Below are 24453 nucleotides of genomic sequence, written 5' to 3' on the forward strand. Positions count from 1 at the left end.
TTTCTCCTTAATGAAAAGTTATATTAAAATAAGCTGTTCAGTAGAATATTTGACTTCAATTTTTTATTTAAAATTTTTTTCAGTTACATTTAAAAATTAAATATTTTTAGTTTCAGGTGTACAGCATAGTGGTTAGACATTTATATAACTTACAAAGTGATCCCCTCCGTTCAATCACAGTTTAAAATAGTAAATTCATCAGCAGGCTCCTGCTGGTAGTGAATCTAAAGCCCAGAGTTCTAAAGCAATCACAAAGGGAAGCAGACCTAAATAATGAGAATGTTTGTTAAGATGTAGAGATGTCATCTCCCAGCACCTAGGATTATTTTTTAAATTTACAATTCAGGAGTCAAATCTGAACTAATCAAAAATGATTTATGTGCTTGGTTTAACCATGGTGAGAAATGGCTAAGACTTCTTCAATTCTATTCTGAATTGTTAAAAATTTTAGTTTAGTTGAGGTCTCTTACCTTAGTCTAGGTAGTTCAATATAGGAATAAAGACAAAGTCAAGGAAATAATGCTTTGTTTGATTCTTTATACTTAAATGGAAACATCTGAGCCTATTTTATTATGTCTCAAGGAAAAATGTTGAAACATACACATTTATAAACATACTTTTAAAAATGCTCAAAGGCGATAATATCTTTTCCTAAAGACCTGACAAATGCTGTCAAAACATTGCTGTGGGGTACATTTGCATTTGAGAACATAGTTTAAATATCTTATTGTCAAAGTATTTCATGGTACTCGTGTTATTTCCGAAAACCATTAGTGCCTAAATATGTGTTTACCATAATAACACATTCAATAAACCATTAAGGCAAACAAATCTGTCAGAATGTACAGGGCAGCAAATACACTTTCTTTTTGGTTTAATTGTTGACTTGCCATGTGACATGTCAAATTTCCCCATCTTTACTGCCTAATGATGTTACGGAAACTTAATTGGTATTTAAAACAGTTTTAAGATTTCCAGATAAAAGATTTCACGGAAGCACAAGTTTTATTATCTGGCTTTCTGTCTAGTGGTTGCTGTTAGAATACACTGAATATAAATTTCCTTGAATATGAAGGTAACATGTTAAGATGATGAAAAGCTCAAAAATTATAATTATGGTTATAACTAATTATCATGTAGGTTGACCAAAGGTAATTACAAAGCAGTTAATTGTTAACTTTTGTTTAAACATGATTTTTCTTATTTGAGTGGAAGGCAAAAAAAAAACACACACATTGGGCCTTTGTGCTCTTCTGTTATAGCAGTGCTCTGTTATGTGACCTAGATTTCAAGTCTCTGTAGTATTTCCTGTACAAAACCAGTGTATTCCCTCTCTGCACACCTACCACTAATAAAATATGAGTCAGCTACATAGAGACACTCTCTGTAAAGTCTTTAATAAAAACCTTTTATTAGTAAAAAAAACAAGTACATAGTCCTATTATAATGCAGATGAGCTAATAAGCTAAGTATAATTAAGAATCTTTCTAGAGGGAAATTTCTCAGGGGGTTAAGTATTTAAAAGATCCACTCTTAAGTTTTTTTTAAGAATTTGCTTTTTTGTATACATAAAGAAATTTCTCGTGTCTGTCTCTGATGTAATCTTGGAATTCTTGGTAGGCAGAAACTGTGAGTATTTAACTTGATAATTGTACTAAACAAATATTTTTGGATTTGTTCAAAGAATCTTTTCTGTTACTACAATCCTCTATTATAATCTCACTCTTCTTTTACTGAGTATTTATACTCTGGAAGGTAAACAACTGTCCTGTTCTGTCATATGACATGTGATATGGCAGATTTCAGCCATACGATATAGCCTTTTCTCTTGGCCCAGCCCATAGTATAAAAAAGACTGGTCATGAAATTTTCCCTTTATAGCCCATTCATATTTTGATGATGACCAAAGGTCTTAGGTAACCATTATGCTATAACAACATAACTGTCAGGAAATTGGACAGACTTAAGGTTACTTCACTGTACATACATCACATGGTCAATCAAGGCTTCCCAACACTCTTGGCCTTGACTAAGTAGCACAATACTCATTTAAGAATTATGTATCTTAAAGAAAAATAGGTCTATCTAAATTGGCTATACCAATAATCAGAAAATAAAATGATAGTTTCAGCTGTATCTAAATAACATCAAACATCTGTATTACAAGTGAAATACTGACTCGTCTAGCTGTTTCCAAAAGTATAGATGTGTACATTATGTGAGTAAAACAACTGCACGATTGATTGAATGGATTTAAATTGTTACCATAGCCTCAGAGTATTACCGTAAAACATTCTTCTTTAGCGTCTGCTCTCTCTCTTAATCATATCTTCACTTCTCTTCCTTCCTTCCCACTCTTCCTTTCTTCAACAGATATTGACTAGCACCTACTATGTGTCAGACACTGTGTATTGCGTGAGGGAATAACACAGACATGGCTTTCCTGCAGCATTCACTTGGTGGGGAATAATTGGACTTTTAAAAAGAGTTTAATTATATACTTAATAATTGTGGTAAGTATTCTAAAGAACAAGAATAAAGTGTTATTTGTTTATTCAGCAAACATTTTTGAGGGCCTACTATATGTCAGGCATTTTGCTAGGTTTATCATAGACAGGGATGAATGAAACAGCATGATCCCTATCTTCACAGAGCTTATAGTTTAGTTGAGGAAAACAAACAATAAACAGGAAAACCAATAAATAGGTCATATCAAACTGAGAAAGTGCTATGTCTATAGTGCACATGTTCCTCTGATAGAAATGGAGGGATTGTAAGGATTGTTCATCAACATCATAAGCTTTAAGACTTGAATGACTAGGAGGCAGCCATATAATGAGCAAGGAGAGAGTATTCCAGGACGAGGCAAAGAGCTGCCTCCAGGAAATGAAAAGAGGCCAGAATAGATTCATTTAGTGAGATCTGAGAGATTTCAGGGAGGATAAGCTTATGAGAAATAAATCAAAACTTGATTTTAGAAAAATAAAGTATAATTTGCCTGTGAAACATCTAAGTGGCGTTATTATTGGGAAGTTGCTTATACTAGTCTTGGAGTCAGAAGAAAGAGCGAGGCTGACCAAATTTGAGAGTCATCAGCATACACAGGGGTTTTAAAACTATGGAAGTCATGAGATCACCTAGGATAAGAATAGAAATCAAGAAAAGAAAGGGATCCAAAACTGACTCCTAGGAACATTTAGAGGTCTATAGAAAAAGAAGAAACTAGACTAAAAGATAGCTGGAAAATAAGACAAGTGTACTATTGTGGAAACCAAGAAAAACTGAATGGTTTTAAAAGCATGTGCTTTCGAATAGTTAAGTAATTGTCCTGGTTGATAGTAAAAAAATTTTTAAGTTATTCTCAATAAATTATAAGAGATTCCGTAGTCATTTGTTTATTTGTTTGTTTGTTTATTTGTTTGGAACCACTTTCTCCAAAAAATAGAAACTGCCCTAACCAGGTTAACCAGCTCACTTTCTTCCTCCTGTGAGGTATCCTGCTATGCATGGGTAATGCCCGCTCCTCTGTAGCAGGCCTCTCCCTTGTACCGCTATTAGTGAACTTGACGCTAAAAGTTAAACTATGCATCAGAGTCGACTGGGTTTGTTTCCAAAACGATTAGTGCCAGTCATAATTGCTACTATAAATTCCTTATATATGTTGTAATTTAATGGCATATGAATGTGGAAAGAAAAAGTTGTTTTTGCAAAAACTAAGTTGAATGCTTTAGAGAGATTTCATAAAGGTGAGCTAATGATTAGATGTGAGAGAGTCATCTATAAAATATTGGGAAATTGTAAAAGTCTAGAAGAATTCTGTTCTTGGATTGTTTTATAACTTTTTAATTCTCAATCCACTTTAAAGAAATCGAAACTGGAAATGATAGCCAATGCATTTTGAGTGTGGTTTCTGCAAAAAGAACAGTAGAGAACCCTAATCAGAGGACTAATCAACAAACAAAAGACTTTGACCTAATAAAAATTGACAAATGAATATATATTTATATGTTTTGATTTAAAATAAAATAGATAAATACAAGTAGATAAATTAAAAATATATTCATTACCTTATATCCACTATATATATACTACCTTAACTGATGGTTAACCTTCTACTGTAACCAAATATCTTCATATTCAGTTCTAGTACATGTCAGCTAATTCAAAGGTAAACTTTACTCAGCCTGTATTCAGTAATAAAATATATCAATAAGTTATTACTGAATAAATGAAATCTTACAATATAAGTGTATTCCTTTTCTTTCATGGATTTGAAATGTAAGTACTGCCAACAAGGAAAATTCGTCTTTGGATATTTTGAATTTTCTAAGCATATGCATCTAGCCTTTGTATTTCTCTGCTTTAATTATACTTCTAAGAATGTATTTGATTACTCACTAAATCAAACCAACATTATAATCGCACATTTATTTTTAACATATAACCACAGTTAAGGTTACTAAAGCATACCTCTCGAGTAGAAAATATTATAAATTAAAAGGATTTCCTCCTTTATTTTGTGAAATTCTCTTTTCAATTAATTTCAGACCTTTCCCAAGATACTTAAAGGACATGGTAAAGGACATGGTAATTTTTAATACCACTACATTTAAAATATCAGTTTGAATATCAGAAATAACTTCTATAAATATATCAGCAAATATTTAATTTTTTATCAATATTTTCAAATTATAATTCATATTCAGTAGTCAGATTGTCAGTGATCAATGTGTGATGGTGAGTAAAGTTGGTAGGTCATAAAATAGAGTATAAAAGAATGATCTAGTGAGGGGACAAAAGAAATAAAGTTTAAGATTCTCAGGGTTTATAAATTAGATTTTTAAAGTAGATTTGATTTATTGGATTTTAAATACAAATTTTTGCATGTACACATAAATGTCTAATAAACAAATGCAATCTTCACGGTCTCTACCTGTAAATAGTTATATGCCATTCTATTACTTATGTTTTGCTTAGGAGGCAGCTTCAATGCCAGTGCAGTGTTTTGAGGCAAGGTTATTTGATAGATAGATAGATAGGTAGGTAGATAGATAGATAGATAGATAGATAGATAGATAGATAGATAGATAGATAGTGTGCATCAGAAGTTAAGTCTTTGGGCCATCAGATAGAAAAAACAAGAAGACAAATTTTGGCTGAATTACAAACAAAAATTTTGATCAAGAATTTATACAATTAGACCAATCCAAAACAGGAAGTTCTGTATTCCCCATCACTACAGAGCTTGGACAAATCATAAAAGAGCTGTAGAAATATTGGATAAAAATGGAACTTCTAAAATCCCTTCTCTATGGCTGCTGCAGAGCATTGAGCATTTTGTGAAATAAGCAAAGATCAAGGGGGTACATGGGGGCTGAAATATAGCCAACTAAGTGGATATTCTGGTATAGGACCACGTTTTCTAGAGGAAGGAGTGCCTTTTTATAATTTACAGAAGGACCACTAGCCTTACAAGCTCCATGCCCCCAGAGCTCCATCAGCTCAGAGGAGGCACTATTTTCTAGCCCTTGCACACAGAGGGAGTGCCATTTTCAACCTAGAATGGAAACTTTTTATCAAGTATTTTATATTATCACAGGCAAGCAGTGACCCTGTTTTTATACATGTTAGTCTTTCCTTCTGTTTCCTTCCTTCCTACACTGAGAGTCTAAAGAAGCAAGTGATAGGAAATGAATTAAATATTCAATTCATAAAATTATATTTTGGAACCAAGTGTGCCTAAGGAAGACTCAGTACCCTCAAGGACCTAGCAGTCTATGGGAGGAAGGGAATAAAATAACCGTGTAAATTATCATAAAACAAAGTTGAAGATAATTATTTTATGAATGCTACAAAGTGCTAATAGCTCAGAAGAATAATGAGGGAAATTGTTTTAAAATCAGGAAAGCATTTATAGAGAATAAAACATTTAAGATTTGGCTCTGAGAAATTTTGAATGACAGTGATGGAACCAAAAAGGAAGTTGGGGTTTGTGGGAGATAAAGGAAAACTGTCATAATTCGAAAGCACTGAAAGAATTATGAGATGCAAGATTAAAATATATCTCATTATTTATCCCATTATAAGCACCACAGTCTTGAGAAAATATGTCAACATGAATTATTAACTATATACTCATTTGCACTGACACTTTAGGGTCCCCAAAGTCTCACACACACTCGTTCTGACAAAGTATGTAAAATAAAATACTTGTAACCTGGTACCTTAATATCTTAATTAACCTAATCCATTCTCCTGTTGTCTTTTTATTTTTGTGATCTCTGCCAGACTCAGTGTTTGCCCTACCAAGCCTGTCACAGAGACTATAAAGTGAGACATTTGCTTTTTCAGCCTCCCGCATCAGAGAATATCCACACAGCCCATTTCTGGCCAATGAGATATAAAGGAAGGTCTGCTTAGAAACCTCTAGGGAAATTTTTAATTAGTGGATAAGGACACATGGAGCTGGAACCACCTCTTTTTCCTTTCCTCCTGCCTTCAATGTGGATATGATGTATGTAGTTCTGGAGGCCTTTTTGCAAACACAAGTTTGCGCTAAGGATGTTGGAGTAGCAGGAAAGAACCTGGGACCTTGATGCTGAGCAAGCTCCAGGCTCCTGAAAAACAAACTCACGTTTGTTTGCCCTCAGCTAGGTAGTCTGTCACTTTCACCTGAAAGCAGTCCTGACTAATATGCCACATTTTTTTCTAATTCTCTCCAGGCAAGCAATATTGCTTTTTTAATAAATAAGTGAGTGAATGAATGAATGAATGAATGAATGAATAGAACTGTAGATAAGTCTTACTTCTTGGGATGTGAATACTCAACGAACCATTACTGACCATTTATTATGTACCAAAAACAATACTATGTACCAGAAAATGATAAAAGATAAATAAAACATGGTCATTGCCCTGAAGGAACTCATGTTGTATACGAATGATAAGTGCTATGATAGAAACTGGTACAAACCACAGAATCACCCCGGAAGAGGGGAAGATGAACTCTGCCAAGGAAATTGGGGGAGGATACACAAAAGTACCATTTAAGCTGGTTCTGGATTTTGAGCAGAAGTTTACAAGGCAGAGAAGAAAGGAAAGTTAGTCTAAGGAGAGTTAACAGCCTACATAAATGCAGAGATAAGTGAAAGAGCATGGCCTATACTGGGTAAAGCAAAAAGTTGAGAATAGTTGGAACATTTTAAGTTTACTTATTTTCAGGTATGACTTATATTGAAAAATGAAGGTAGATTTTACTGTGTGCAGCTACTTGTATAATTAATAGAAGGTAGTTAATTTCATCTAGTTTGAATTTATAAAAATATTGACAAGAGCCAGTCAGAATTATCTCTGGATTGTAAAATTGCATATATAGATATGTGTTTATGTGTGATTTTCTAAGCAAATTAAAATATTAAAATTGGAAGGGGAATGCTTAAAGCTTTTAACAGAAGAAACTTTTAAACACTTCGAAGCACTTATTTAACTATTCTTAAAGTTTTTAGTTACAAGTATTTTATTAAATCATGAAGATGTATCCTTAAAGACCATAATCTTAAATCAAAGTGTACTTGAAAGTAGGAAACTAGATATTTTTTAATTAGAAAATCTCTTTCAGAGATTTCACTAATTTTTGCGCCACTTTTTTTTTTAATTTATGAGAGTTTATATTCTTTGGGGTTACTTGTCCCTCATTTTATTGTTGTTATTATTAATTAAAGCAGAGATACAATTTTGAAAAGAAAACTTTACTCAAACTGCAGTCCTAAAACTTGCATTGCCCAGTGGACTCCAGATTCCAGCATAGTAGTTGGATAATCTCCTGCCAGAGTACTATTATCAGCATCACCAAATGTAGCAGCTTTCCTTTTTGTTCAGTAACATAAGATAATTAAATGGAGGGGGAAAGAAACACTTTGGGGCCTTACTGAAGATAAATATGACAGCATAAAGTTAAGGGTAAAGTTGGCAGAATCAGCACTTAACTTAGAATGCTTGTCTACATTACTCAAACCAAATTAGCATGTAGAAATAAAAATGGCTACTTGTATAATTAATAGAAGATAGTTAATTTAAATTCCATCTAATTCAAATTTATAAAAATATTAACAAGAGCCAATCATAGTTTACCTCTGGATTGTAAACTTGCATATATACATAAGTGTTTTTGTGTAAGGGGAAGATGGAAGTCTAAATGATAAGGCAGGTTGTGAGGTCAAAAAGTGTGAACAGTAAGAGATGGATCAGGAAGCTGAGTCTGGAAATAAGGGTATGTATTCAGACCTTACTTTCACATGCCTGCCTGTTTACAAGCTATTTTAGAAGGTATGACTCTTTAAGGCATGTACCAAATAGCCTCTGCTATTTTAAGTTTACTTTTTTTCAGGTATGACTTTACTGAAAAGTGAAGATAGATTTTACTCCATGCAGCTTATTTTAAAAATAAGATAGGAAAAGCAATACGATGGAATCGTTTTAGAAACACTGTTTGCCCTCCAGTCCCACAACAGATTTACCCAAAGTGCTGGGTTTAGCCCTTAAAACAAATATAGTTGTATTGCACTGATTGGCAGATTTTATTTTTCTGAGTTCAAGCTTTTCTAAAGAAGAATATGAATTTACCTTTGTATAGTCAAGCTGAAGTACTTCTTTCAAATAACCTGATTTGTCAGTGTGCAAAATTTGGATCCATTTTTGTAGCTGTATTATTAAGCTGGGGCTGCCATAACAAAATGCCACAGATTTGGTAGCTTACACAACAGAAATTTATTTCACACAGTTCTGGAAGCTGAAAAGTCTAAGATTAAAATACCAGCAAGGCAGATTTTATTCTGAGGCCTCTTGGCTTGTAGCCAGCCACCATCTCTGTGTGCTTATATGATTTCTTCTTTGTATACGCATGGGGAGAGAGGAAGAAGAGGGTGGGGGGTGTTCTCTGGTGTCTCTTCTTATAAGCACAGTAATTCTTTCAGATCAGAGCCCCATTAACCTTAATTACTCTCTTAGATGCCCCCATCTCCAAATACAGCCACATTGGGAGGTTAGGGCTTCAACATGTGGATTTTATGGGGATACAAACATTCAGTCCGTAACAATAGCAAACTATTAAACAGGCAGTAATTAATAATTGAGAGTTAAAACACTATTTACATTTGAAAGAGATGTCTGAGTACAATGTTTCACACTCTGCACAGAAATTGTTCTTTTCTTTCGGCATTATTGCAGAGTGGCATAGTGGAGGACTACTACATTAAAATTTACATTATTGTCTTTCCCTATAATTGATTCTATGACAAAGCTTTTTAGCCTTATTTAGTATGTCTCCAATTTGTAATATTAGGCAATTGGATAGAGAATTCCTAAGATCTCTTTCCACTCAAAAAGTCTGTGATACTGAGAGTTCCACTTCCAGTATGGCTGAGTAAGCTCCTGACAGACTAACCATCCTATAGAACCCAATTAGAAACTCTGGGCAATACATGAAAACAAACACCTGAAACCTCCAGAGAATGAATAAAATCAGGCAGATTCTGAACTTTATAAGCCACTTGTTTGTTCCACTTTTATATTGAAGGCAAGACCCAGGGCTGGGGCTAGGGTAAGGCAAGCAAGGCCCCCTAGGTTCCTCACTCTTAAGGAGGCACTCACTCTTGAGTGCCAACTCACTTGAATGCATCTGAGAGTTAGTGTGTCCTTAAAATTTTGCAACGTGGACAATTCTCTTGCCTCATCCTACTCCAAGACCCAGCAGGACCCATGGGGTGGTAAAACTCTGATAACTTGTAGAACTGCTGTTAAGTGAGTGGGAAGAAGCCCAGAGAAGAGACAGCCAGATACAGAATCCCCCAAATTCTGTGTGTAAACTCGGTCCAAGTTTCTGGCTGACCCCAAACCACACAAACACAGAGAAGATGGCAACAGTCCAGCCAAGGTTGGGGTGAAAAACACTGAACTGAGATTTGTAACACTGTCCAAGAGATAGAGCTTGAGTCAACCAAGTAAATTTCCTGCTAAAGCAAAAATGTAACACTCTTCAGAGTAATGTAACAGAATTCAGGGTTTCTACATAAACATTCAGATAAAGAGACTCTGGTGTATGACTATTGAAATTCATTCAAAAGTGGTTATTGAGTGAATATATTCCATAGTGATTAACATTCCAGGTAGAAAGAACAATATCTGAAAAATCATAGAGGAAAAGAAGTTAATAGTATGTTCTAGGAAACAGCTCAGTGACTAGACAATAAATCACTATTATAAATAAAGTTTCTGTGAACATTTGAGTATGTTTCTGTGGATATGTTCTGAAAGAGTCTTGAATGCCACACTGTGGAATTTTTTTAAAAAATTTAATTGATAGTCAACTATATTGTGAAACTAATATTGTTTGCAGAGGTAAAAAAGCAAAATTCAAATCACTTTTATTTGCATTTATAACTCTTTAATGTAGCCAATATTGAGTTTATCTAATTGGATGAAAGCTGTTATTTGAAAATTTTACCTGCTCTACTAAGATGTTTTTATTTCTTTTCTTTAAATCTTTTTTTGTAACTTTATTTTTTTAATATTTTTTATTTTTATTTATTTTTTAATTTAATTAATGTATTTGTTATGGTGACATTGGTTAACAAAATTCAGTGTTTCATCTGTACACTTTAACAGTAAGGCATATATATATATTTACACTGCATGTTCACCTCCCATAGTTAGATTTCTTTCTGTCACCACATATTTGACTCCCTTTACCCCATCTATGCCCCCCTCCTCGCCTACCCCCTACCCTCTGGTAACTACTAGTCTATAGCCCATGTCCATGAGTCTCTGTTTGTCCTGTTCATTTGTTGCTTTTAGATTTATATCCCACATATAAGTGATATATGTGATTTTCAACTTTTTCTGTCTGGCTTATTTCACTTAGCATGATTATCTCAAGGTCCATCCATGTTGTTGCAATAAATATTTTTTTTTAAAATGCAGTTAATAAAAATTCAAACAAATCTTCTTAAAGACAAATATCTGAAAGAAGTTTTGTTTTTATTTTTTAAAATTTTACCTGAAAATAGCCTGAGATCCTAAATAAATTTTTCAGATTAATATAATTTTTTTTTAAAAGACAAGAATGTTAACAGCAAAATGCTATATGATTAAGGCCTAGTGATGTGTAGAATTGAATTATTTATCCTCAGGGTAGGAAACATAAATGAGCTTGACTTAATTTTATCTGGTCTGTGACAGCATTTCTAAAGTTGCATGTCTGTTGGTCCTCCTCTATCCTGTTGTCAAAATCCACAAATAACAGTTGTACAAATATTTGTAAGAAAGTTCCCCTGGTGAGTACAAAAACCTTATAACAACAATAAAATTTCAGATATGTGCAGGATTCGCTAAACCGTCAGCCTTCATGGGAGGCAAATTTCTACAGTCAGTCAACTATTTCTTGAGTGTGAGGCACTGTTCTGGATCTGGTCACTATTCTACCAGGCTTAGAATAGTGGGCACTCAACATAGGTGAGTAGAAAAAGTGTTGAGTGAAGTTCCTGATAAATCCAGGGTCTCTGGAGTTCAGGAGCCAGAAACATTGCTGGTAATATCCGGGAGATTACTGAGCTGGAGATGTATGAGGAAGATTTTGACCAGCTGTCTCAGGGGTAGCTTGGCTGAGATTCCAAATCAGATTGAGAGATGGGATCTGAAGATTTGAGTCCACCATCTCCAAGGCCACTTTACCTGTCCAGCCTAACTGTGCCCAAATTTAACCTGCCATAACCCCTTTTATGTATTCTCTTTCTCCCCTTTTTAAAGAAATATGCTCTATAATTATACACATAGCCAAAAGATTTCAAAGCCAGTTTAGTTAAGAGCAGTATTTTTTAATCTCTTTTTCATGTTTTCCTACTTTCTGGCCTCTCAGTCCCTTGCTTGCTTCCTTCTTTTTTTCTTCCCCTTTCTCCTTTTTATTACATTCTCTCTCTGACCACAGAATGAAACATAAAACTGTTTTTTAGTTTTCTGGATTTATTGAGGGGGGAAAGTTTATAATTCCATGACAAATTTAAATTGTTGATTACTTCAATATTTTATACAACTCTTTTTAAAAAACTGAAATTAGTTATGCAGTTCTTTTTATTTGTATATGGCCCTTGATATATTTTTGTTAGTGACATTTCCCTTCCAAGGAGCAAAAAAAAAAAAAATCGTCCCACCTCTAATTTAGACATTATATGAAATAAATAAATATGAGCATTGTTGTAGGCAGGATTCTAAGGTAGCCCCCCAAATTTCTGACCCTTGGTACACACTCACCTTCTACCAGTTAAACAACCGAATAATAATCTAGGTGCTACTATAAAGAGATTTTCATATATAATTAATTGATATTAAGACAGGGAGATTATCCTGATGGGCCTGACCTAATCACATAAACCCTTTAAATCTGAGTCTAGAAATCAAAGATAGAGAAATCAGATTGGAAGGTTGAAAATGCTAATGACATTCCCTAGAGATATTCATGAAATAACCTTAAGAGATGTACTAATTTCTTTGTCAATTTGAATCTAGCATTTTGACCTGGTTAACAAGTTGCCGCTCCTATTTCTTAGATCAAGTCTGACCACCTATTACTTTTAGGAAACCCGTAAGTTACAGGCAAATACTAGTGTTCATTTTGGACTACCCAACACATTGCTTCTGTTCTAACCAGTGGAAATCAAGCTTGCCTGACAGCAACTGTACCATCACTAAATCAGTTCTTCTGAACAGAGTAGAAAAGAGAAGGTGCAATTCATTTTCGCCCTTCTAATAGGTCCTTTAATTCATGTTCGGCAATGGCCGACTCCTTATTATGCTTGTAATTATAATAACAGCAGTGCATTAAAGAAGTCCTGTTTATTTTTGTACACTAAAAGGGATTAGGAAACACACACACATCAAAATCATCTCTAGGCTGATTATGCAGAGAGAGAGATCTCGCACTCTAGTGAGAAGCTTTGGCAGTTTTATGCTGAGTGATATTAGTGCACAGAATGAAATCCATTGTATGTTACTGATTTTAAGCAAAACAGATCTAAACCAGATCATTCCCCCAGCATCATATAACTGCCAATGAAATCCTACATTTTCACCTTCAGTCTGGGTCATGAGATGAGAGTAAGCAGTACATAAGAAAGAATGTTTAAGCTAGCTTCTCGAACGTCTGGATATCAAAGTTCAAGGATGTGACCCCATCATTTTAAATGAGTGTAAAACAATTCCACCTGTAAAAATACTGTTTTGCATCTGTTGAGAAGAGAACTGTAGAAAATTAATATTAGCTTTGCCCCCTCTTAAGTGAGTATTAGTATAGTATTTGCCCAAAAATAGTGACAACAAGATAAAGACCATGAACCACCATGTAACCTATAGGAATATTTTTACCGTGTTCTCCTTTAATATATTACAGCTTTTTACTAGATCATTGAGCGACTTCTAACTAGAAATAACATCTAATTATATCAACATTTTAACTTCTGAATTTGAGGGAAAATATAAAAACATAAAATCTTCCTACATTATATATTTCATTTGCTTTTTTTTTTTTGCTCATTCAAATGATGATACTATGTAGCCATGTGGTAAAACATCAAGCTATAGGTCTAAAAGTATGTCTGTTAATACAGCATTTATGCAAGTCTAATTTTAATGCATATTTAAAACACAATTCAGGAAATCTATATCGTTTAAAAATTACTTAGAAATTATTTTTATATTTAAAATACTGCATTATTTGGTTATTTATAGGTTACAACCATCTCTCAGTATAATAGATTCTTTTTTCATAGGAAAATTAGCTAGTACTTTTTAAATTGGCATGGTAGTTCAGACCTACAAATTAACTTGTACAATCATAAATCTAACATAAAATGTCTCTAAAATAGACTGCTTTGTGTTCAAGCCTAAAAATTAGTTCTTTTCAAAAGAGCATTTCCCTGGGTAATGCAGAAATTGAGGAGTTGGGAGTTTTTTCTTTTTTCTTTTCTTTCTCTCTTTTTTTTTTTTGTTCTTCAAAAAGTTATGCAAAAGTATTACTCGACTATTTTAAAATACTGATTGTTGGCAATGCAAGCAGGAGTTAGAGAAATGGCAGCAGCATAACAGTGGCTGAAAGCGTAGGACGTAGCACCAGACTGCTTGTGTTCAAATTGCACTGCACCATTTATCAGCAGTGTGACAAAGAGCACGTTACTTAAACCTCTTTATTCCTCAGTTTCCTCTCTGTAAAATGAAGTTAATAGTACCTATCTCAAAGAGTTGTTATGAAGATACAGTGAGTTAATATTTATAAAATACCTAGAAGAATGTCAGGCACATAGAAAACTCTATGTAAAGATTTGATGAATAGTTTACAGTTAGAGCAGTGATTCTCCACGTCATTAAAGGCTGATAACTGTTTCATGTAACCACTCATAGGACAAAATGATGTTTTTTCTTTTGATTTTTGGAGCATTCTGTGTATTAGGACCAAGAAGCTAAAAGGTGGCTTCAACAGTGGTTATGTTGGAACTGGTTACTACTGGCTTGCAAGAATTTTGTGAACTGATTGTCAAACAATCATTAAAAATTGAAATGTTTAAACTAAAAATTAAATTATATTAAAAGAAAAAGTAATAAATAGTCAAAACTCACCACTTTTTATTTCCCTACATGTTACTGTTATCTTTGTTCTTGAGGTTATTTATGTCTGTTATATCTGGCATTACTATATCATGGTGTACTAGTGCACATTTCTTCCCAACTCTGTACTGTGACATTATATTAGTAGGCTGAGATCAGTCGTGGTAGGAGTATTTACACTATGGAGATCAGCAAGTGCTACAAATTAGGGCTCTCTCTCTCAAGAGCTGTAGATAAACATTTACCATCATACTACTCAGTGAGGGTCAGCGAGTCCCATTAGCTTCTTTTGCTGAATGTTATCATGAGTGAAATAGAAACTAATTTCCTGTATGGAGGAGAGGATTGTAAAAAATATAGCTACACGTTAATGAAGATTTCCCCTGTAGATAATTTAAATACTTTTCCTACATTAAGCATCCAAATTATATCTTTAGAACCATAAGTGATGAAGAAGGAACTGTTCTTTTTATTATGAATAATAATGGTTTCCTTTTGGATATCATTGAATAGTAATATATCATCAGTAAGAGTCTCATGATAACTCTATAAGTTAGGCAAGATGACTGCTATATAGAGATTCGACAAGATTATTACTTTCCCATGGTTATTCAACTTGTAATTGAGAAACATTACATATAGATTCAGATTTTCTGACTGCGAATCAAGTGAAAATTCTGCAATATGATGAATTTTATATTCTTTAGTGAAGCCTTATTGAGTTAGATGACTCTTTTTTTCTTTGTCTCTCTCTCCCGTTCCCTCCCCCACCCCTCTGCCTTCTCTTTTTCTTCCACTCAAGATATCAGATGCTAAAAGTTAAATGTATTTGAATTGTTATAACAATTACACTAGCAAATGTTTTTCAAATAAATTTGGCTCTGTTAGAGCTCTGTCTGCGATTGATGGTGTTGTCTTTTTCTATTTTATTCTTAGAATTTTCATTCTCCAGATTTCTCCCCAACCCAACATCTGCCTTCATTCATGTGAACCTTTACTTTTCAATTCTTTTTGTCCAATGATTTATTTCCACTTTACCATTCCTACTGCGAACCTTGGCATTAACGGAAAGTGGTTCAAACTCCCAAATCTCTCACTCAACCCTCCCGCTTTTCAAGCTCATTACAGGTGTATTGTTCTCAATAAGATTTCCTCTTGTCTTCCACTGTTGTTTTTACTTGTCTTCTCATTCACCTTGAAGTCTAGGGTCCATTATCCCAGTCTCTCATACACATTCCCTCAATTCACTTGGCCCTTTTTCCTCCTATCACAGCATTTAACAAAACTCCAAACTTGAACAAGCTCAATCACCCACCTTCGATGTAGTATACACAAGTAATGAGCGTTGCTACAGCTATACAACCATAATCACCAGATTTCACTAGATATTTATGTATAATTTGAATTATTTTAAAGTTCAATATTTTATCTATCTCTGGATCTGGTTCTGTTGGTGGTTTTATTTTTTGGTAATGGATTTTTTTTTCTCTTAGTTTCTCTCTCTATCATAATTTTGATTGAATATCAGACATCGAAGGTACCCAACTATAGAGACTGAGACAAGTATTATTTAAACCCAGAAATGGGTCTGTCTCTATTCTGTCAGGCCTTTAGCATGTGGGAATTATTCGTTCTCATTTGTAGGCGAGCTGGGTGTGTGTTTCGTTTCTAGCATTCACCACAGACTTCACATACATCCAGTGTTTGTCTGCAGCTCTTCTTGTGCCTATATGAGGTCTCTAGTGCTAGAGTGTTTTTCTCAGTATTCCAGCTCCATCCTTAGCTGGCAGCAGGCTCTACGCTCCTATGACACAGAGCGTGTTTAATGTCTGCTCTCTTGCCCTCCTCTAGAAGTAGATGGCTATTGCTTTTTATGCAGTGCAAGGTTAGCGGCGGATGTGGGGAGTGGAGGGTGGGGGAAAGACTCTTGGTTTTCCTACTTTAGTCTCTGGTTTAGGCAGGCCCTGTGCACCTGAGTCTCCATGGGGACTTTCTCCGCCTTCCTATCCCGTCTCAGTGACATACAACCCTGTCTCCTACTCAGTGCTCAAGTGGGTTAGTCAAAGTCTGCTTTGTATCAATGCAGGATTCTGGATTTGAAAGGTATCCTGCCTTCACCTCTTCAGTGACTTAGTGCATGGTGAATACATTAGGTTTTCTTGCCAACCCTCACACCCCAAGACAAAGAAGATTTTGCTAGAGTCATGGCAGGGATTAGGAATGTGATGATTTGTTGCACCTCTCCCAGGAACAGATGACTTTTGCCTCATGTCACTCAGAGCCCTGTCCAGGGTGTGGAATCTCTTGTTTCTCCCACAGCAGCAGCCAGCTCTTACTTTATATCAGAGGAGAGCTCGGGGCATCTACAGGTTTTGCGCCTGTCTCCCTGTAGCAGTTGATCACCACCTTGTACTTGTGCAAGGCCCAGATCGTGGATGGTGTGGCTGCTCCACCCTTGAACTTCTTGCAGGTCCCACATGAGCCTGCACCACCCATGGGGCTCTCTCAGGTCTCCTACCCACCCCCAATCTTTCTCATGAACAAAGAGCTATTTAGGGAGCGCAAGCTCTCCTTGTGCCAAGGGCTCCCAGGGATGCTGAACTATCATGTTACCCCATAATCAGGCTTTACAAATTTGTTGATTTACTAAGTGTTTTCCTCTTATCCACCTATATGGCAACACCTCTTCTTCCTTTGCTCTACCAAGAGAGAAAGAGTTTGTATGCCCCATCTTTCCTCAGAGGGGCTCATCACCCTTTGGAATTCAGTTCACCTGATAATCAGCTCAAGTGAGGAACTCAGTCCCTGAGGAACTCCAAAGAATTTATTCTTTTAAAAGCTGTGCAGCTTTTCCCCACATATGGTGAAGGCAACATTCTCTTGCAATTTTGCTTCGTCTTAAAGAAGAGCAGATCTCCTGCTTCCTTTTTAAGAAACTTTCAAACAATTTTAACACGGCCTGCAAAACCCTGCATAGTCATATTTGCTGTCTCTCTAGCCAAATCTTATATCACTCTCCCCCTCCCTCCCTCACTGTGTTCTCTCAAGTCCTCAATTGTGCCAAGCTCTTCCCCATCCCAGAACCTTTGCACACACACTGTTCACTGAACCTACAGTGTTCTTCCCCTTCTTTGTACCTGCATAATTCCAGCTCCTCCAGAGAGCCTGCCTTGATACAACACCTCCCCTCCCATCCAAACTGGTGCATAGATTACTTCTTCATTCTTTTCAATAGCTGGGCAATAGCCCATTATCCAGATATATTGTTTTAATTTAATCAACTCCCCTTGGTGGTTATTTAGATTATTTCTTGCCTTTTGTTTTTATAACTAATAATCTTACATATAAAGCATTTCTATAGGATAAATTGCTAGAAGAATTTCTGTATTAAACGATACATGAAGACAGATCAGCATTGTGCTTAAGAGTCTGGGCTATATCACCTGCCAGCTGTATAACCTTGGGCAAATGATTTGACCTTTCCCTTATTCGTAAATACAGATAATAACAGTACCACTCAAGATTGTTGTGAGGCTTAGTGAGTTGGTACACATATAGAGCTTAGAACGGTGTCTAGCACATAACCACTCAATAAATGTCAAAGGTTATCATTAGCATTTAAGATTTAAGATAGTGTCAACTCATAAGTATATTATCAATTTATTCTTCCATCAGTATGAGAGTGCCTCCTCACACCCTCAATACCGTGTCTTATTAAACTACTTTTTCATCTTTGCTAGCTTGAACATGAAATATCATAATAATTTAATTGGTATTTCTTTTATTAAGAGTGAAGGTAAGCATATTTCATATGTTTAAGTTAATTTGTGTCCTGTGTCCTGAATGTTCCATGAGTTCCAGAGACTCCAATTTGTCATTGACTTTTTTCTTACTGATTGTAGGAGTTTTTTACATATTAGAGACTTTAGCTTTTGTCTTTTATGAGTTAGTCTTTCATAGTATTCAATAATTTTCCTTCATCAGACTTATTTTTATTTTTAATGTTGTATTTATTTATGATTATTTTTTAAAGCTACATAAGATCAAGATCCATGTTTATTTGTTCATCATTGTATATTGAGCACTAAGTAAAATGCTAAACGCATAATAAATGATCAATAAATATTTAATGAATAAGCCAAATATGACAAAGAGAATCTTGGTACATAAGGAGACTGGGAAACTGGAAGGGAACTATTTTGTATGGAAATGTAATAAGTTTGTTTGAGATATGTGAGTTTTAGGTGACAGCTAGTATTCAAAGTTGAATATGTATGATATTCTTATTTGGCAAGATACTCAGGAAGATTTGGGAGTCATCACCATGAAGTGGTTGATTAGAAACATATGATCTCTGATGGAAAGAATGTTATGTGAGAGTTCATAGACAAACACTTCCAATCAGAAACAATTTCAAGTGATTAGAGTTGTCATAACAATTGTAAAACAAATATGAGAAGAAAAGGAAAAATAGAAGCATTACGTATTTGCAACTATAAAGATATGGGGAATATAGAAAAATTTTAATGCCTTGGAACAATAATGATTATTGAAGAGTATTTAGATAATATGTTATTATAATTATGCTCAAATTACTTATTGTGAAGAAAAGAAAATCTTTAGTAATAGAAAACTGGGTCCATCATAATTATGTAAGCTTGTGGAAATCAAAGTGCTCTTTTTATATGAAGTAGGCTTTTTGGTATATCAATCTATTGTGTTTTTCAGTTTATAATAGGACATTGATTATGTTTTCTATTACTGAACTATCACTGATAGTTACTATCAATTTAGTCTCCAAGTCTATTTTTTATAGATTATATTAACTACATGAAAAAAAGAAGAAACCATTCAGTCTTCTAAAAAGAAATGCTTATTTTTTCAGAACAGAGAATTTATCCTAAAATAAGCTATACGTATTATTTAATACACAGGAATATCTTAATGGCTACAGTCATCGAAGAACCATTTGACGTAAATGGCTATGAGTTGGTACCTCTAATAAATCTGTTGTAAAGTTATAGTCTTTGTTTAATAATTGTAAGAAAGAGATCAGGGCAGGAATTCTCTTCTGATGGCATAAGGGATGTGGGATCCCAGTGTCAATCTCTATTTTTAAATGATCCTGTGGATTAAAAGATACTATATTTAAAGTATACATTTTTTTCTCCTTTTCATTAAAATATATGATTTAAGAAATTAGAAATATAGATATAATTCTGCTGGACAGACAAGTAAATCATTTAGACAAAAGCCTTGGTCAGATTAGAATGACTTTTGACTTAACTTTGAGCTGTCTTTGCCTTACTGATCAGAAATCCTGGCATTTCTCGACATTTTCGTCATGAAAGCCAGGTTTTTATGCACAGTTATCAGATTCATCTTTGCAGGTGAGGGGCTTGTCAGTGATGAATGAAGTGATCTGTAACAAAGACTCAGAAAATGTAAAGAAAGGAAATAAATCTGCCTAAAGTGGGGCGGCGGCAGCAGTTTATCATGGTCTGTGTGACTGAGCACACACTGGCAGTGGCACCTGAGGAGGTGTACATAGTGTCATGTCAGGGCTTTTAAGAAGCCAGTCAGTTGCTTATGCTAAATTCTCAGAAGTGCTTATTTTCTAATTAAAACAGGAACATTTATTCATTAAGAGAGAAAAGAAACTCCTAGATGGCCTGTGTTAATCTACATAATAGTTACGTAGGCAATAGTTACAAATTTTTGACCAGAGTATTATTGTATACAACTTCTGTTAAAAGACTGGAGATAAATATAAAATAAAGCTTCTTTTGTTTTCCTTAATTGTAAAAACAACATCCATCTTCTCAAAAGATATTCTCTACAAAGCAAATGGTGATAGAGTAAGGTTTTATTTCATATAAATAGTTACTGTCCCTGAATTCTTGCCCTACCTCTTGCTGGCACTTGGGTAGATGGAAGTCAGTGGTCTGTTGTTATAGCTCAGTAGCTTTCTAAAGAAGTAGGCTACCTAAGTCAAGGAATCTGTCCTGTAGTGTGTTTATCTATCTTGTATCCATCAAAGGAACCATGATAAGCCAATATCAAAGGAATGATCCCAAAGGTCAGTTAAAATCCTTAGCAGTACTCAGAGATGGAGTGGAGGGATAGAAACCATGTGTTCTAGGGTGTTCTAATTGGAATATAAGAGAATGTGACTGCCTCAATACGATCTTGTTTTCTTGGTGTGATGAGGACAAAAACTTATCCATTTGCAGAAATATGGCCAAATAATTGCTTGCTTACTTCAATCTGTATTTCTTTATAGCTATTTTCAATCCCATTACAGAAATGGAAGCTATATTTAGAAAATTGTTTGTCCATTTATGTTTAGTGCACAGAATTCTTAATTGACAAAATATAATACCACAGTCTATTGTAAATCACTTTGCAAAACTTTTGAACTTCATAAGCAATTTTGCATTGTCCAAAAGCTACTTTCAAACCCATGCTGATCTGGCATTCATGCACCATTCCCTATGGAGTTGAGTGAAAGAACGTAAAGGCAGCCAATTAAAGAAACTGAGCCAGAATAGACAAGCAGAGGCCATCTTGTCCATCCTTTGCCTCCAGGCAAAAATCATCCCCTGCACCAAAAATTTTTGCTTGAATCCTGCTAACAAAAATGCTCATCACATGTAAATGACGACTCATAATCCAGTTACTGCAACTAAAGCAGATCGTTAACTGTTCAGGACTTATTTGTTGTGTTCTAAAGATGCTGAGGAAGAGAGTGCATCTGAATTGTTTTAACTCCTCCTTTCTAGAAAATTATTTTTGTACAAGAAATGTACTCAAATAATTGTAAAGATGTGGGAAGTTTGTGTCCAGAAATAAAGTTATCTTTTATCATCTTATTAAATATATTTTTGGTTTCCTTTCATTCTAGATCTACCTTACGGGTGGGAGGAAGCTTACACAGCAGATGGAATCAAGTACTTCATCAAGTAAGTACAAGCATCTCCACCAAGTAAGCAATTTTTTCACATCTGGAGAGAACCTGGGAGTTGCAGAATAATCAGCAAAACCAAGAAACCCTTTTGGAGGTTACAAAAATTAGAAACAAGAAATGAAGCCTCTCCATTTTCATTTCATGTGATTTAAATGCTAATATCAGATATCGTTTGGGGGGAGGAATATCTGTAATAATTTCAAGGGAAACATCAAAAAATTAGAACAGGACCATCATTTGAACTTAAATATCGACTGCCTGTATTCACTTCTGACTAAAAGTATTAAGATTTATGAAATACTTTTATTAGTTTTAAAACTTCTTAATAATACTACTAATAATCAACATTTGTAATGCCTTACAGTGTACACATTCATTCCTCTGATTTATTTTTTGAGCAGAGTAGATGCTCAATAAATACTCATAAATTTACAATATGGAGAAACTGTTATGGTGAAAAAAAAAACATGAAAAATCATGCTACCATTGAAAACATTGAGAATCTAAAAGCTTCATATTTGAAAAATTTAAGGAAAAACTAGGGATAAACTGTCAAAGTATTGTCGTGATGTATTTTTTTTCTTGTAGTCTCCAGCAAAAAAGTAACTAATAAAGCAAAGGTGTAGTTTATAACATGTGAAGGATATCAGGATTTTCAGAGCAGAGAGTCCAAGAATTCCATGCATAGATTACGTTTAGTACCGTACTGTTCACTTCTTGAATTATAACTCTTCTGGAAGGGAAGCTGCATTCTATATGCTGTGTTAACTGTTTAGTTCCCAGAAGATTGAATCACTGTGCTGTAAGGGAGGCAGGAAAATGAAAAACCACATTTAAATTTGCACTGGGTTTCTTTCTCATATTAACTTTGTAATGAATAAAGGAAAAGATATTGGGGCAGGGGCACATTTATTGAGCACTAGCTGGTGTTGAATAGCCAAGCATATGATAGGCATATTTTTCTATGCGTCGTATCATTAAAGCCTCTTAACACTGTAGAAAGTGGGCATCACTTAGCTCTTGTTAGGATGGTATTATGATGGTAGTGAGCTGCTTCCTGCCCTCGGCTTTGTCTATCTCCCAGAAGATGTCCAAAACAAATGCCCTATCAAAGAAAGGCAAACTAGCATTTATTACTAACTGGGATTCTGAATCCAAAGGCCTTTGTAAAATATCAGTAAATGAGTCTGAACCCTGTGGAGAACTCCTTGACCTAAGCTTTAGCATTAGCCATCTGTTATTATACCCCAACCCAAAGGTGAGTGTCAGAGCCTGACTAACGTTATCTGAGGTAAGAATACTAAAGACACAATCACTGACTACCACAGAAAAGGAATAGCCTTGGACTCGTCTCCTACTATAAGGGAGAATAGCATCCAAAGAGAGGAAAGAAGAGAATGACTAAATAAATCCTTTGACTGCCTTGAGATCTAACTGATAATCCCTGTGGAAAGAATAGAAAGAGACCATTCTAGTTGTAGAAAATATATTCCTTAGGGTGTGTTTTTAGAAGCCCATCAATTCCTTTCTTTGGCCTTAATCTCGACTCCTAACGAAAGCAGAAAAGACATGATAAGATAGATTTGTTTCCCAAAGGACATTGGTGGGTGGGTATCATTGTCTCACTACTACAGTTGGAAAAACTATGTGGAAAAGAGGTTAAATTTGTCAAGGCCACACAGTAGTAAAATTTCAGAGTCAAGATACAGACCCAGGGTTGTCTGGCTCCAAAGTGACCCCCAACATACACACACACATACACTACACCACCTTCACCTCCTTATTTTAATATAATATATTTACCTGTGACAGAAAAAGATATTTTAAACAGATCTTAATTTAGGTAGAGCTCTATACTTTATCCGTTTTAAAACAGCAAAATAGAAACAGTTCTAAGAATAAGTCGTTATCTCCTGGATATTAGAAAAGGTCAACTAGTAAAGATAAGTGCTTCCTTTACCCATCCTCATGAAGGAATAGGGTGCTTACTATGAGTCGTTTTGTTGTTGTTTGTTTTTGTTTGTTGTGTTTGTTTGTTTGTTTGTTTGTTTGTTAGCTAGAAGTTAACCCTATTCAAGCACCAGTGCTTTTTTTGGCCTAACTGTTCTTGATAAAAGTCTTATTAATAAGTGTTACATAGTTTCCTGCCTTCTTACACCAAGGCCACTGAACAAAAACAAATCATTGCAAACATCAATCTTATATATAATACAGTGAGTTCTGCAGAGGGATATCAAGCTGTACAAGCTAGAATACAGACACAGCTGCCATCTCTCTGCTCTCAACGTGCCTGTCCATCCCCTCATCCCTATTGTTCTTTTTTATCCTCTACACACTTCACCATCTTCCCTAGGAAGAGGACAGGTCACCAGAAAATCAGACTTATTTGAATTGTTTGTAAATAGTCCTTGAGTGTGTTGTACATGGGTTTGTATGTGAATCAGGTACATAAGTTCTGGTACGGGCGGATTTGATATCAGAAAGGGCATGTGGTATGGGGCAGCGGTCCCTAGCCTATTTAGTTCCAGGGACTGGTGCTCCTATGAGAATCTAATGCCTGATGATCTGAGGTGGAGTTGAGGTGGTGATGATAGTGGCTGCAAATACAGATGAGGCTTCACTCACTCACCCACTGCTTACCTCCTGCTATGTGGCTGGGTACCTAACATGCCACAGACCGATACCGGTCCATGGCCGGTTGGGGGCCCCTGGTATAGGGGAAAGAAGAACATGCACTTTGGAGCTGGAGGAACTTGGGTTCAAATGCTGGTGTCTTCATAGACTAGCTGGACACATATCCATAGAACGACCTTGGACACAGGTACTTAACCTCTCTG

The 24453-nt window shown here is 35.1% G+C and overlaps 1 protein-coding gene across 6 annotated transcripts in view; it reads left to right on the forward strand.

Annotated features, from left to right (window-relative positions):
• The window catches only part of STXBP4 (syntaxin binding protein 4), a 136720-nt gene that overhangs the window by 93226 nt on the left and 19041 nt on the right, over positions 1-24453 (forward strand). For all 6 annotated transcript variants that reach the window (XM_039885687.1, XM_039885685.1, XM_039885684.1 and 3 more), the window contains one exon: positions 21554-21611. In XM_039885687.1, the coding sequence (XP_039741621.1) occupies positions 21554-21611 (58 nt within the window). The remainder of the gene's footprint in view (positions 1-21553; positions 21612-24453) is intronic.

The sequence above is a fragment of the Pteropus medius genome, unplaced genomic scaffold, assembly GCF_902729225.1.
Source record: "Pteropus medius unplaced genomic scaffold, Ma_sr-lr_union100, whole genome shotgun sequence".
NCBI classification, from domain to species: Eukaryota; Metazoa; Chordata; class Mammalia; order Chiroptera; family Pteropodidae; genus Pteropus; species Pteropus medius.